This window comes from Opisthocomus hoazin, chromosome 11, assembly GCF_030867145.1.
Source record: "Opisthocomus hoazin isolate bOpiHoa1 chromosome 11, bOpiHoa1.hap1, whole genome shotgun sequence".
Taxonomy (NCBI): Eukaryota; Metazoa; Chordata; class Aves; order Opisthocomiformes; family Opisthocomidae; genus Opisthocomus; species Opisthocomus hoazin.
The window spans coordinates 17,815,563-17,830,306 of NC_134424.1; the positions used below are offsets into that span (position 1 = coordinate 17,815,563).

At 38.6% G+C, this 14,744-nt stretch overlaps 1 protein-coding gene across 9 annotated transcripts in view; it reads right to left on the minus strand.

Annotated features, from left to right (window-relative positions):
* PBRM1 (polybromo 1) overlaps positions 1-14,744 on the minus strand; it is a 67,051-nt gene that overhangs the window by 19,496 nt on the left and 32,811 nt on the right. For all 9 annotated transcript variants that reach the window (XM_075432331.1, XM_075432330.1, XM_075432329.1 and 6 more), the window contains 11 exons: positions 13,371-13,647; positions 12,173-12,278; positions 10,388-11,030; positions 9,302-9,513; positions 7,974-8,159; positions 6,143-6,300; positions 4,981-5,247; positions 3,478-3,623; positions 3,020-3,177; positions 2,162-2,345; positions 390-600 (listed from right to left, as the gene is read on the minus strand). In XM_075432331.1, the coding sequence (XP_075288446.1) occupies positions 390-600; positions 2,162-2,345; positions 3,020-3,177; positions 3,478-3,623; positions 4,981-5,247; positions 6,143-6,300; positions 7,974-8,159; positions 9,302-9,513; positions 10,388-11,030; positions 12,173-12,278; positions 13,371-13,647 (2,548 nt within the window). The remainder of the gene's footprint in view (positions 1-389; positions 601-2,161; positions 2,346-3,019; positions 3,178-3,477; positions 3,624-4,980; positions 5,248-6,142; positions 6,301-7,973; positions 8,160-9,301; positions 9,514-10,387; positions 11,031-12,172; positions 12,279-13,370; positions 13,648-14,744) is intronic.

Below are 14,744 nucleotides of genomic sequence, written 5' to 3' on the forward strand. Positions count from 1 at the left end.
AATCAGTGTTAGGTAAACTGAGAATTACAATTAAAACCTTACATTCCAACTTTATTATTTAATATAAGGACCTGATATTTCTGAACAAGTGTCACAGAAAACCTACTAATTAGGAATAACGTTAACATGTCATACAAAAATGTACCATAGATTTTCCTCAGCTGAATGATTTCCTTTAAAAACATTTTAATGGACTTAAATATTGTCACCTGGATATCATATTGGATATGCCAAAGCCGTTCCGTGTAATTTATTCCATAGACTCGTAAACTGAAGTATGAACCTCTTCTGTGTATATGATGAAACCTTACTGTTTCTTTGCTTATCTGGGTTGAGGAAAGAATACGGAACATAAAGGTGTAACGGCTTCTCAAGGAAGATAACCTTACCTGTGGTGGAGTATAAGGCATTATATCCAATTCACTGGCTAAGGGGGTCTGCAGCTGAGGCATAGAAGGTGTTTCAGTCATATCACCTTCCTCTTCTCCCATCTCTTCCATGTCCTCATCTCCTCCTTCCAACTCAGCAAATTTCGCTTCTAGATGCTGAATCTTCTTTTCCAGTAGTGGAGACGGTTCCTTCTGAGGAACTATGGGTTTTCTGAAAGGCGGAGGAGGAAGACAAAAAGCAGATGAGAATACACTCAAACTTTACAGGAGAAAGCATATATTTTTGAAGAGAAAACCAACTTTTCTTCCTTTTTCACTGAACAACACAGACACAATGGTGACGAAGGACGTGCCTGTGCTTCCCTTCAGAACGCTGAGCAGAAACCACTGAGTGTCTACAGCCAGCGTTTCATTGTTCGAAGGATTTTTTTTTTTTGTGAGTTACAAGGGGATTTCAATGCAGCAAATACTCAATTTCTGCAACAGAAGACACTTAACACCACACCTTCCTTAGATTTTACATTGTATTTACGTTAGAACTTAATATTTTTATTAATATCAGTGTTCATGAACTGGAAAGCATGAGGACTTCAGTATTTTAACGACATCCAAGAGAATTTACCAATCTGATAATGTAACGACTTTTACTAAAGTCAGGAGAAGAAGAAATCATCCCCGGTGTAAAGACCATGAAAAGACAGATGTTATCGGGACTTCTTTCCAAAAGTGTGATCAGTCAAAATACATCTTCTCCTACAACTATGACTTTTATGTATGTACTGGGTCTGGCTGGGATGGAGTTCATTTTCTGCATAGTAGCCCACATGGTGCTGTGTTTTGGATCTGTGACCACAACTATGTTGATAACGCATTGACGCTGTAGTTAATGTTGAACAGTGCTGGCACATCATCAAGGCCTTTTCTTTTTCCCACTCTGCCCCTCCCCCCCCAGCAAGTAGCCTGGGGTGGGCAAGAAGCTGGGAGGGGAGACAACCAGGAGAGCTAAGCCAAACTGACCACAGGGATATTCCATACCCTATCACATCGTGCTCAGCAATAAAAGCTGGGGTAAAGGAGGAGGAAGGGGGGACGTTCAGGCTTACGGTGTTTGTCTTTCCAAGTAACCATTACACATGCTGAGACCCTGCTTTCCAGGAAACAGCTAAACATCTGCCTGCTGATGGAAAGTAGTGAGAAACAGGGGAGACATTACAGCAGCCTTCCAGTACCTGAAGGGGCCTATAGGAAAGATGGGGAAAATATTTTCAGCAGGGCTTGTAGCGATAGGACAAGGAGCAATGGCTTTAAACTAAGGGAGGGTAGATTTAGACTAGACGTAAGGAAGATATTTTCTACCATAAGGGTGGTGAAACACTGGAACAGATTGCCCAGAGAGGTAGTGGAGGCCCCATCCCTGGAAACACTCAGGGTCAGGTTGGATGGGGCTCTGAGCAACCTGATCCAGTTGCAGATGTCCCTGCTTACTGCAGGGGGGTTGGGCTAGATGGCCTCTAAAGGTCCCTTCCAACCCAAAGCATTCTATGCTTCTATGAATTAATTCCTTATTTTGCTTTGTTTGTGAATGCAGCTTGGCTTCACTTGTTAAACTATCTTTAACTTGACCCAGGAGTTCTTCCTGCTTTTGCCCTTCCTTTTTCTCCCCCATCCTGCTGCGAGGGAGTCAGCAAGTGGCTGGGCAGGGGCTCAGCTGCCAACCAGGCTCTGTCCACCACAGTGCTCGGGCGACGCCCACATTCCCATCACTTTTTTACCTAAAATAGTATATTTCATCATCTACAACTTTTGCAGAGAGTGAAAACCTCTTCAGCCCTTTAAACTTCTTCATTTGTTTGTCGCTTTCATTGTAGCGGCTCTCACAAAGAAAAACATCGTTTTCAGAGATTTCTGTTGGTCTGCAGGAGAGGAAGTCCTTGAATGACAGAACAGCACACTTTCCTGCAGAAATGAAAGAGCTGGGTAAGAAGGCAGCCATACTTGCAGACATTTTACACAAAGTGTGGAAACTCAAGTTTTTTCCAGTCTTGTAAGTCTGGAAGATTCCTGGTATTTGGCACAACTATGGAAAACAGACCAATTGATTCCCTATTAAATAATGCCACTCAAGAGAAACCTACACGAACTTAATGCTGCTCTTGGGTTTTTTCAAAGAACAAGAAAACCTGCAAAATAAAAAAATCCCGTGCCCACTAGTCAGTTACCTACATTTAGCACAGCATCATAACTACAGAACAAAGTACACAGCCATCACCTTATACAACAACTGAAATTTCAGCCTCCTTCTGGACTGACTTTCCAGGTAATACATACCGGAATAATTACATTAGTAAGTGAGAATAAGGGAGTTTTCTGTTCTCTGGCTACAGACAACCTTCACTTTGATATCATGTATGTAATTCCTTTATTGTAAGAAAGCTTCCTTATACTGAAAATTCTCACTACAGGTCTCAAAGACAGGAATGCATATTAGAAATGGAGCAAATAATCTCCCCTCTCCCACTCAATATAAAAAAATATACTTGGAATCAACCCTACACATAGCTATACATCACTTCAGATTGTACAGGAAAAGAAGGAGACTGTCCATTGGATTTGAAGTTGTTAATAATTACCCAAAATGCAAGTCATTGGACAGGTCTCCTCCAAGTTACTCAAAAACACTTCTTTCTTGTAGAACATTTTAGTTGGTTCATGTTCAGTTTCTTCAGGATGTATAAAGATCGGACCAAAGAAATATGCAGCTCCATCTCGCACCCACATCTTTTCAATTCTGTAAAGAAAACCAAACCACTGACATAAATTAAAGGCCATCCCTCCTAAATGAGACAGCTGGATGCAGTGGGTTGTTCAGGAATAAATGAGTACAGAAGAACAGCCTATTCCAACTGTACAACTGTATCGCCTTGTCATTAGGCAGCTAAACTTCTGCCTCAGCCTGTTAAGAGCTTGTAACATTCAGCTTCATTCAGAAGATTTTTTCCCCTCCTCTTTTATACTTTTTGCAACAAGCCTGTCTTTTGTCCGAATTATTTTCATGAACACAAACTGCAGACAAAGAAGTTGCACCTACCTTCCCACCCGAGGTCGCACTAACCCATGTGACTTTATGAAGACACAGTCTCCAACCTTAAGCCACATATCATTGTAGCAGAGTTGTTCAAAGTAATGGCAACCAGGTTCTCCATTGGACATTTCTACCGGAACATCTTCTTTGTCCTGCAGAAGAACATGCATTTAGAAATTTGTGGAATAAGGAAAATCAAACTCAGAAATAAAAAGACACCAAGTGTAAGTAGAAGACTATCTTTATGTCACCAATAGTAGATAAACATTAAAACGAGCTGTACATGTAAAAGTGAGGGGCCTTGAAATTTAAAAATGAAGTAGCAAAGCCAAAGATACCCTCCATGTAAGTCACAAGCTTTCCTATTTCACAAAGCCGTAATTTTGCCAGAACAGTAATTTACAGGTCTGGTTTCGCTCTACTGCTTCAAAGTTAACTGGCCAAGCCAGGCCTTGTTAGCTTATTTTAAGGGTTTGTTTTAAAGTGCAGTCACATGCTTAAGAGGCAAGAATTGAGTACATGGCCAAGTTAATGTACATAGAAATTGAATTATTCAACTCTCATATACAATAATATGAACACTCCATGTATTGCTTGCAAATTCATACCATCTGCCCTATTTAATTTCTCACTTTTTAGTCAAAACTCACATTGTGCCTCATTTGACCTTTTAGTCTAGGATTTCAGAAAGCCAACGAAAACACAGGCTATCTCCCCAAGGTGTGGACAGAAAAGACCCTACAAGTTTTCATTCTGTCATTAGAATTAATTCCTTTTGTCATGTTGTGAATAAATACAATAATATATACCAAGTGTCTGACTAAAGCTGACAATTAAGTGTGCTGGGTATTCTGTTATCAAATTCTGTTGGAGAGCTCAATGTAAAGTGGATTTATTTTATGACCAAGTTTATTTTTTATGGCTCTAAATTTATTTTAGATAATGTATTAAATTGAATTAAATTTATTTAAATTTATTTCTTTTATGACTCCAAAGACAATAAACCATTTTACTCAGTATCTTGGACAGAAATATTCTTATGCATTTCAACAATAAACTGCTCAGTTATCAACCATAAATAGGTCACAAACAACATAATATTACATATTGCTTGCTGCTGCCTAGCTACTCACTATTTTACTGAAATACTACATAATAAAGCATTTCAGCATTGCCATGAACTAAAATTAGACTTTCAGTTCTACTGATTTTTAGGCCTAAGGCAAGTTTTACTGTAAAAGTGTAATTTTCTTTTCTAAAGTGGTAAAAAAAAACCCCAAAACTAACCCCTTCAGATGATCACAAGAAAGCATTTGTAGAATCTGGCAAATAGGCACACAGTTTGTTTCTGTTTAGTCTAATCATATTTTGTTTCTATTTGCTTAAAAATGTGTATAACAATTTATAACATAAACATTCAATTTATTTATATTTTATTGTGTCTGGATGCTGTTGAAACCAAGTCATATTGTCATTCTTTATCTGTCAATCACTTGTTATCTTACATACCTTTTCAAGATGAAGGATACTCTCTCCCATCTTACCGTCCTCCAATGTTTCAGCGTGTTTGTCCTCATCTACTTTGTCTGTATTGGCAAACACAGAAGCAACACGGACCACAGGCAGGGGCACATCTCGTGGGACAAATCTTACAGAGCTTACAGGCATAGTCCACAGTTTAATCTTTTTAAAAGATTTTGTCTTCGCAGAATAACGCGACTCGCAGACATAGACATCCTCATCTCTGAAGTTTTCAGGACACAATTTAAAATATTCCTGCAGATTGAAGAAAAAATACGAAATATTTTCAGCAACACACACACACCCCACAGACACCCAGTGAACTCCGTCTCATGCTTCCTGGTTTTTGCCTGCCAGACACTATTAGACTAATAAAGCCTTTCTAATGAGTTCTTTCCTTCCAGTTTCACATACAAGTTACATTAAAAACTACAAGCAAAACGCCCACGCTTAGAGAAGAATTTAAGTTCAGTACAGATTATCATGTGACAAAAGTTTGGTTTTATTCATTTACCAAAACAGTACATTAAAAAGTACAAGATCTGCAGTCTAAAACCACTTTTACAAGATTTCTGAGCTTTGACTTGGAAAGAGGACTTGACCATCAAATTTTGGGGGGGCGAAAAGCTCCACACTCATTGATACGTGATCATGACACCCATTCATGTACTCAGCAGCTGCAGCACTTTGTTCCATACACACAACCTTCAGAAAACCCGCTGAGATAGGTATGCTGCAAACAAGCCAAAAATCCTCAACACAAGGATGATGTGGAATCAAACTTGAGACAGAGATGGAAGATTTCATCCTCTTAACAAGCCATTCAAGTCTCCCTCTCTTAACAAACCTAAATCTACATGATTTTCTGGGAACCTTTAAGAAGCTACTTGCAATTTCTCTACTAGATGCTCTGAAAAATCAGTTAGCTAATTATCTAATAAGAATATGATTCTACAAACCAAACCACTGGGAAACACCGTCACTTGGATGAACTACATATCTCTTGAAGAATACAAACGGTACACAGGGGAATGTCCTATTTTATTTAAGTATTAGTAGTACGTGTCTCTGTTAAAATGCCTACAGCTCTTCAAGAAAATAGCAGAGAGCGTATTATTTGCTTAACAAATTAATCTGAACAGTCTCTTACCTTGACAAACATGACTACACACTTGCCTAAAATTTTGCTAACAGGAACTTTATTGTAATAGTCGCTTTTAAAAACTTCTTTCTCCAAGAATTTTCGTGTTGCAAGATGAAATGTTTCATTTGGTCGATAAAACCAACAGCCATAGAGCCATTTCTCTCCTTAAAAACAACACAAAAAAGAGGGAGAAAAAGACGTAAAATGGCATATTCTCTAATGCACAAGCAAGAAAAAACAACCAGAGTTAATTGACTGATTAATCAAATAGCCATGTAGTCATTTATATACTGAGAGTATAAAGATAAGGAAAACTAGGTTGATGAAAAAGCCTGCCAATGGTGTTTTTCCCAGTAAAACCTGACTCGGTAAAATAAAGGAAGAAATCGTTCTTATTTACAAATCTTGACTTTCAGGCCTTGAAATATCTTCAAAGTCTACACAACAATCACCTGATTATTTGAAGAACCTTGGATAACTGCTTTCAAGTTTGTTAAGAACTATTTCTTCCACATTATGCTGTGACAAATTCAAATTGTTAACAATGATTTGTAAGAAGTTACAAGTATGTGCTTTTTTTCTAAATCAAGGAAAATTTGTAATCTGTAGACTGAACCAGAATAAACAGTGCTATTCACTTACTCTATCACAGACAAACAAACATAGGAAACGTCCAACTAGCCAATGGTCCATCTACCCAAATACACTGCATCCAACTGAGAGAGCAGGACAGGCTATTGGGAAAATGCATTTGATCTTGGCCACTCTCCATAGTTCATTCCACTCCTTTTACAGTCATTGCGTTAGCGATGTTAGAGAGCTGTTCTCTTTATTTGGCTATTATTTGCTGGTTATTCCCTTTATTATTTGGTTTAGACCTGCTGTACATGGACTTCTCTCACCCATTTTGGAAACTGCTGATATAATCTAACTCCACAAGCTCCTGGGGAAGCCAGGAGGCTCACTACCTGCTGTATCAAAAAGCCAAACACATTCACGTGTTTTAATCGGATTTATTAGTGTCGATGAGTGCCCTCTAACTCTAGTACTGATGGTTTTGTTAAGTAGTATTTCTGCATTCACCTTATCTACCCACTTCATGATTTTGCAAACCTTCATTATATCCTGGCTCACATTTCTCCTCTCCAAATTTACATGTCATTGTCTTTTTAACCTCTTCTTGTAACACACCCGTTCCATTCCTTTAAAAAAGAAAAGTGCAACCAAAATTATCAACTCCACTATACCCCACTGTAGTTCTCAGCATCTGTAGTTTCCAGGCTTGCTGAGAGTGCACCATGCTTATCTGATACTCTTGCCATATCTTTAGCCTTCCTTACACTTAAGAGAAGTACCTGCTGCAAACAGAAAGCATCACTGATAAGAAAAAACAAAACACTACTTGTTCTGGCTTGATTTTGCCTAGGATTCAGCTCAATTCTGAAATTTTACAAAGGCAGGTTCTGAAACAGTCGTTCTGTGGAACATTTGCAGTTACATGTCCCGGTTCAGATTTCTCAGCACAGAAAAACCTCATGTGTTCTGCGCCTAAATTACAAGGAGCTCGTCCCACTGAGCAGAGCCTATTCTCTGGAATGCTTATAGTTTGAGGGTAGGCAGAGATGAACAAGAAAAAAGTATGCACTGATCCAAGAACTTTATATTTGCAATATTATTTGGAACAAAGCAACTCAGAAACAACAAAAATACTCACCAGTCCACACATACTTCTGCAATAAAATAAACAACATCTACACAGAAAAAGCTCAATTTGGAAGTTTTAAATAGTAATAATAAGTTTCACCATATTGTTTTCCTATAGCAAACACATCCTTACCAGCTGAATCTTCCCACAGCCTCTCAATACAGACTATGTGAGGTTGCAAGTTGGCTTCAGCAGGCTCCACATACACATAATCTCCTACATGGTACATGCTGTTCTTGAAGCTGCAGTCCTGGCTGTAGGTCCGATGTAAACTTGACAGCCCAGCTGATCCAGATGAATCTTCACTCTTTTCCGCTTCTTATTTCAAGAAGGGAAAACCAGATGTTAGTAATGCTGCATTTCCACGTTAGCCAAGATTGCTGATATGAATACCCTCACCCTTTGCCGAGTGCAGAAGCGCCATGTCATACCTTATGCGTCCCCCTGCCACTGACTTCCTGCGTAAATAAAGGGTTTAAGCATGTTTTGTGCTGCTAACCTTTCTGCTACTAGTGCTGCAGAAGGTTAGGTATCCCTTCTTCAGCTGAATTTTATTGAGCCCTGCCAGTGAGCGAAGAGGAACCTGATGACCACACTGAACTCAGAAGCCTTCAGAAAGGCACATATTGCTTTCTTTGGGGTTTTTAACACTCAAAGGAAGACAGAAAAAGGGCATCACAGCTGTTGTCCTCTTATAATACTGAGCCTGGTCGGAACAACCAGACTTTACCACTGATGGCGTGCTATGTGGGAAGATGAACCATGCTGGAAAGACAATTCAAGGACAAAAAGCTAACGCTCTGCTCCCATCTATGGAGAGGGGCAATTAGAGAGCTTTATTCATTCCCCTAGACATGCTCCACAACGATTATATGGACACAGTTACAGCCAGGAACTGTGAAACACAAAGGACCTTCACAGCAGGTTTCTTGCCCTGCGAAACAGTGCAAGCCCATTCCTCTTAACACTCACAGTAGCCAAGTAAGAAACGCAAAAGTCTTACTTAAATACCATTTCTCTAGCAGTGTTAAGAGTGATCACAGATAACACTATCAGCACATCAAGAAACCAGTATTTGTCAAAAAGCAAATTACTAGAAGGTCAATTGGAACAGTCATTGCTAAGTTTATTATGAGAAGAAAGGTACAGTAAAAACTACTGTTTCCATTTATAATACCCCTGAAATAAGACTCCTGGTACTCCAATGCGTCCTGATTAAAGAGTTTACCTAAGGTTAGTATCTACCTACAGCTCCTTCTTAAAGCTGTCTGGCATGGCTGATAAGGACCAAAATAAAATACATCTCTCATAACTTTAAAATGCAAGACCCTTGGATGGACAAGCAGACTATTAAGGTCCTTTCAGCAGGTGAAGCTGCAGCAACAGCAGAGCATACATCATATGTATAGGTATGTTTTTCAGTTCATACATTTAAAAATTAATGAAAAGAAAGTAGCTACCTCTCTTCTCCTCCTCTCTTTTGAGCTTATCCTCTTCTATTTCTTTGGGCAGCTTTTCCTTCTTTTCCTTTTCTACATCGTTGTGAAGATGCTTGGTGGTATAGCTGAGAGCAGGTGACAGAAGAATCTCTCCGTTCTTACAAAGTTCATCTCGAATTTTAATAAAGAACTGCTGAAGTTCCACCGCATCCTCGTAAATCTCTGAATCAGTCCTGTACAAAAATACATACAACAGGGCAGAAATATAGTTTGTGCAGAGTCGAACAGGATCCTAAACTCATACCCATCAATCGCCACACTTGGTGATAAAAGTAAAGCTTCACTCTACCAATAGATTTCTGTGCTTACTCATAATAAGCAACAGCAGACACTGGCAAGTCATGCTCCACCAGCTACTTTGCTGTCAGTTTGCATTATAGTTTACCTAAAACAGTATTATTGTATACACAAGGCCTGAAATACCAGAAAAATCAAAGGTAACTGGTTGCAACCGAAACTACTTGCCACTGGACCTCTAAATCTGTCAATTTCTGAAGACTTAAGTAATAACATTAACAAAACCAACTTATTTTAATTACCCATACTCCTGTTAGTAGATACACCTTTACATAGTATCTTTTACTACCTCCTCTCCTTCAGAGTCAGGATTTTACCTGCACATCCCCAAGTACTCTACCTAACTCCATTAAAACACTGCAAGAAGTTGCAAGTTTTTACACAATATTACCGTAACTCATACAACTGTGATTGCTCCAAAAGAGTAATCCACTAGTCAAGCAGTTAGCAAACAGCTCCTCCTCTTCATTTTTTTTCAGTTTGAGCATTAGCACAAATCTGGTTTTCACAAGGTGAGCCTTTGGAAGATCAACATCAAAATTATCTCACAGCAGAAGCCTAACTTTTTGCTTGTTTTTAAATGAAAGTATACATTGCACTGATGACCTGATGGAGCTTCCAGGATTCAGTTTTCTCAACACCTATATCAACGAAAGCGAACACCTTAAAAAAAGTCAGCCTTTGTCTAATACTAACATGCAAACTCATGTAATAAGACAAAGGATACCTGAAAAATATGGCTTCGCTCACCTGTTCATTCTCCTTGCCCTCTCCAGTACCTCAAACATATTCTCCTGGAACAAGTCCAATCTTCTATAGCGATTATTTTCAACATTTTTTCGGATAATATCAAAAGTCAGGGGAGGTTTATTTGGGAAGTTGGGATCAACAGCAGGAATCTCAGCTAAGGAGTCACTGTAGCATCTGCCCTCATCATCCTGGTGGCTCATAACAGATACAAAAAGGTTATGGATAAGTTCCTGAATTAGCAAAGTAACATTGGGCACATGAGAATCCTCATCTCCTTCTATCTCTCTCCGAGTTTCAAGCAAAACTTTATGCAGGACCAGAGCATCTTTATAAATCAAAGATTCTGGCTCGTTATATGTGCAAGCATTATTGAACATCATTACAAAGTCCTCTACCATGGAATCAATATCCTGGTATTTATTTGCCATCATATGACTTCTGATCTTTTCCATGTCAACGGGCTTTTTAATGGTTACGTAATAGTCAGGAAGTTCAGACCGAGATGGTAGCCTCAAGAAGATGGCACTCAGCCGCCTGCCTCGTTTATCCGTGTAATTCTTAACTGCTTCATACACCTCATTCAACTTCTGTTGCATTGGAGTCATGTATTTTGATTTTTTAGGAGAAATGCCACTTTTTCTACCTAAGCAGACAAAAAGAAAGAAAAGGAACAAAATTATTACAGAAGCAGAGTTTGCACACTTCTTTGTCCATCTGCTTTCCAATAAGAATTGCTTATGGAAGAACCACTTCATGGTACGAGCAGAAGACTTGCAACATGGAGCGCACTTCAAGTTGCAGCCTCATTTATTTTTCATAACTGTACGAATTTTTATTTTAAAATGTTATTTTTGGCAAACACAGAATGACACTTTCCTCTGTGGTCCACCTGGTGAAGGTCTCTTCAGACTTCAGCATGGAAAACATCTTACCGCACCTAATGTCATTAGGTCGGAGACTCCCGTAAATTCAATTTGATCTTACTAGCCCTACATGAACTTCTCTCTACAGTCGTTACAAATCCAGTCATAACAGGGCTTTTGCTATCAATAAATGAAGCATTCTAAATATTATCAGATTCCTTTATGATAGGTTTATGCCAAAGTAGAGAGGATTATTGCGGGTAAAATGTAAAATGAGGCCTCCCATGGGATTATCAATCAGATTTGCTTTTTGGTTAATTCAAGATTTCTGTTATTGTACTGCGCAGTCTCTGCCTGTGAATTCTCTACTACCTGTACGTTACGTCAGAGCTACACATTTCTATTTTCAGGACGGCTGTGTGCAGTTATTTTCTTTAAGCCTTTCTTGTGCAATTTTATCCTTCTCAGTTTGCCAAGTTCTGAACACATATTAAGGGGACATTAGATTTGAGTAGTAGCAAATCTAGTTTGTAAGGGCAACAGCTCTAGGAACAGACATTGCTGGAAATTTCACACCTGTGGTTTTTTACGGCTTTCAATAATTTTCCAAATAAACCTCACATTTTATTTACCATTCTGTGGAAACACCAGTCATTCCAACCATTCCTAAGTTTTCTTTCTTCATTCTAAGGTACTTTTCTTAGAAAATGCTCTATGCAACAACGGAATTTTATTTTTTTATATATATTTTATTGTATGCACATACAAACACATAATTGCTGTCAAAGTATAATTCTACTTGGCATGTCAGTGTAAATCTGTACATCATGTCTTCTATTCTAAAAGGAAGATCTGCTAATCTGTATTGTTGGGTTTTTGTAAGTGTTGAAATGAGGCATAGTAATGTATGAGGTTGCCTTACTTAGCTTTAGTTTAGGGGATGCAACATCATCATCTTCAGCTAGGGGTCCCAGTTCTTTTCTTTTTTCTTTAAGGATCTTTTCCAGCATATGGGCATCATTGTATACCTATTAATCAGTAAAGTAATCACAAAATAAAACAGCAGAAGGAGGTTTACTGTGTTTAGACTTGTTTAGAACTAGCCCCCAAGAAACATTTAAACGTTAGTTTGAAAAAGCTGAATGCAAAACCAACTACTTGATTAAAAAGAGGGCTTATTTCTCAAATGTACGCCTTCAACAGACTTATACAGGTACGCAGAACCGATGAACACCACCTAAATCAGGGAGATATAAATCTTGAATAAATTATCCAATTAAGCTGCTTTTCTATTCCAAGGACTATGAAGTGGCAAGATGCAGCTGTCTTAACTTCCTCATCAAATCATTCTGCTGAGCAGTGAAAGATCTCTTGAACTACTGTGATTGCATCAAGGTACACAGGACTAGAACTGTTCTCCTGGGTCTTCAAATCCAACCCCAGTGAATGCAACCTCATCATAAAATCCTGTACAGTAGTTCCTCATTAGAAACAGCTGGAGGTTTCTTTCCACTACTCTGTTCCACAATATCATGCTTGCTGGCTGAGAAACACCACAATACAGAAAAACCCCACAATATATTTGTAAGTGAAAAGCATATTCCTTTCAGACTCCTTTTGCTAGACTGAACAAGTCAGGTCTTCTAGTCTGACCTCCCACACTCTCCACTTCAGTGAAAACAAAGCTGGTTTCTTTCCAACTAAGACATCCCTTCTCAGAGGTTCTGAGCTCCAAATCACATGCTGGTGACCATTCACTGTACATATACCTTCATGTGATTAACTGAGGATGAATAATGAGAATTTAATAACCAGCTTATTTTTTTAAAACATACTAGGAAACATTCTGCTGACATTATCTATAGTTGAGGAATGAGTTTAGCTAACAGGAAATAAGTTTAACCTTTGCAAAGGAGTGTGCTGCGTTTTGTGTTCATACAAGTATAGATGAAGACAGAATTTAAAACATCAGCAGAAAGAAAAAGTCATATTTCTCTTTATTTCAATAACCAATTATCATAAATAATGTGAGTAACAGTCAAAGCTAAACCATCCTAACATAACCTGTATGTCTGGAAAGCAGCAGAGGGGTACGTGTGACCGCAGAATCAAAACAGTACCTGGGAGCCCTCCTCATTATAATGCCTTGCATTTCGGAACATGAGCTTCATGTCTTCTATCATGGCTTCTTCCGCTGCATACTTATCATTGCGGATGTTGTGTTCTATCATTTTCAAGTCCATGGGCTCCAAGATAATTTTATAATAGTCTGGATAGTCCTTTTTGGATGGTTTAACCATAAACAGATCACAGAGCCGTCTGCCCGTGCCCGATTCTCGAGCTTCCAGAACTGCATTGTATAAGATCTTCATTCGTTGCTTTCGTATATTCTTTTTACTGTTAGATTAAGGAGAAGAACAAAAAGAAAAGAATAAATGTTAGGGGCTCTCTTCCCCACTTCCAACACTCATACCAAAATGACATTATCCTCCACCATGAGAGAACCACCACATCCACCTAAACACACACACAAGAAGTTCAACATCAAGACCATGTACTAGAAACATAGGTCCATTTGCAGATGTTAACAGCATCACAACCAGCAATCTGCTAAATAAATAGGAAACCAACTTTAAGATACGATTTTTCTCTCACTCACCTTGAGTTTAAGTGTTCTACGGAATAAAACAAGTAACTAGTTTTCAGAAGTGCAAAGGTCCAAAGGAGCTCTAAGCACTTTCCAGCTGCAGAGAAAACAGATCAGTTGGGACTAGGCATCTGAGTCCAGGACCTCAAGATCTACCACAAACAGGGAAAAACCCTTCAGCCAGCATCTTCATAACTACCTCTGCCGAATACAGAATATCAAAGTCTTCAGCTTTTTATCTCAGAGCAATTCTTTATCTTCTTCAGTACCAGATACAAGAAAAATAAGGACATCAAGAACGTAGTAGAAAGAGGCTCTGAATTGCTTAAATATCTGTCAACCACAGTGAAATGAAGCTACTAGCCAATAAAGCTCTCCAAAACTGCAAACCCAGGCAGAAAATGGCCACAAAGATGCTATAACCACAAACTTTAGTCATCCTATGTGTAGCTATGACAGTTGTCTCAAGAAATCTGACAGCGCACCCAAGTCACAGCTTATCAGGACAACAGTTATGCATGGCTCCCTGTACATATACTATACGATCTATAAGCAAATCTGATAAGGGAGACAAAAGCTTACATTAATAATGTATAATCTCACCTCAGCTACTGTGTCACTCTTAGAAATGCACTCTCTATGAAGCATTTTTAAACCAATTCCAAATTGCAATCTCTGTAAAACTTATTCAAGTAGTTATAACTTTGACTATACTATCTGTAAAGACAACAACAACTATCTTCATTTGCAGAAGGTGCAAAACATCACTGTACAACTTGCTAGAAACCAAACTGCATCGCAGATTTTCCACCATCTGGACCTTATCCTCCTACGTTTACAATACATC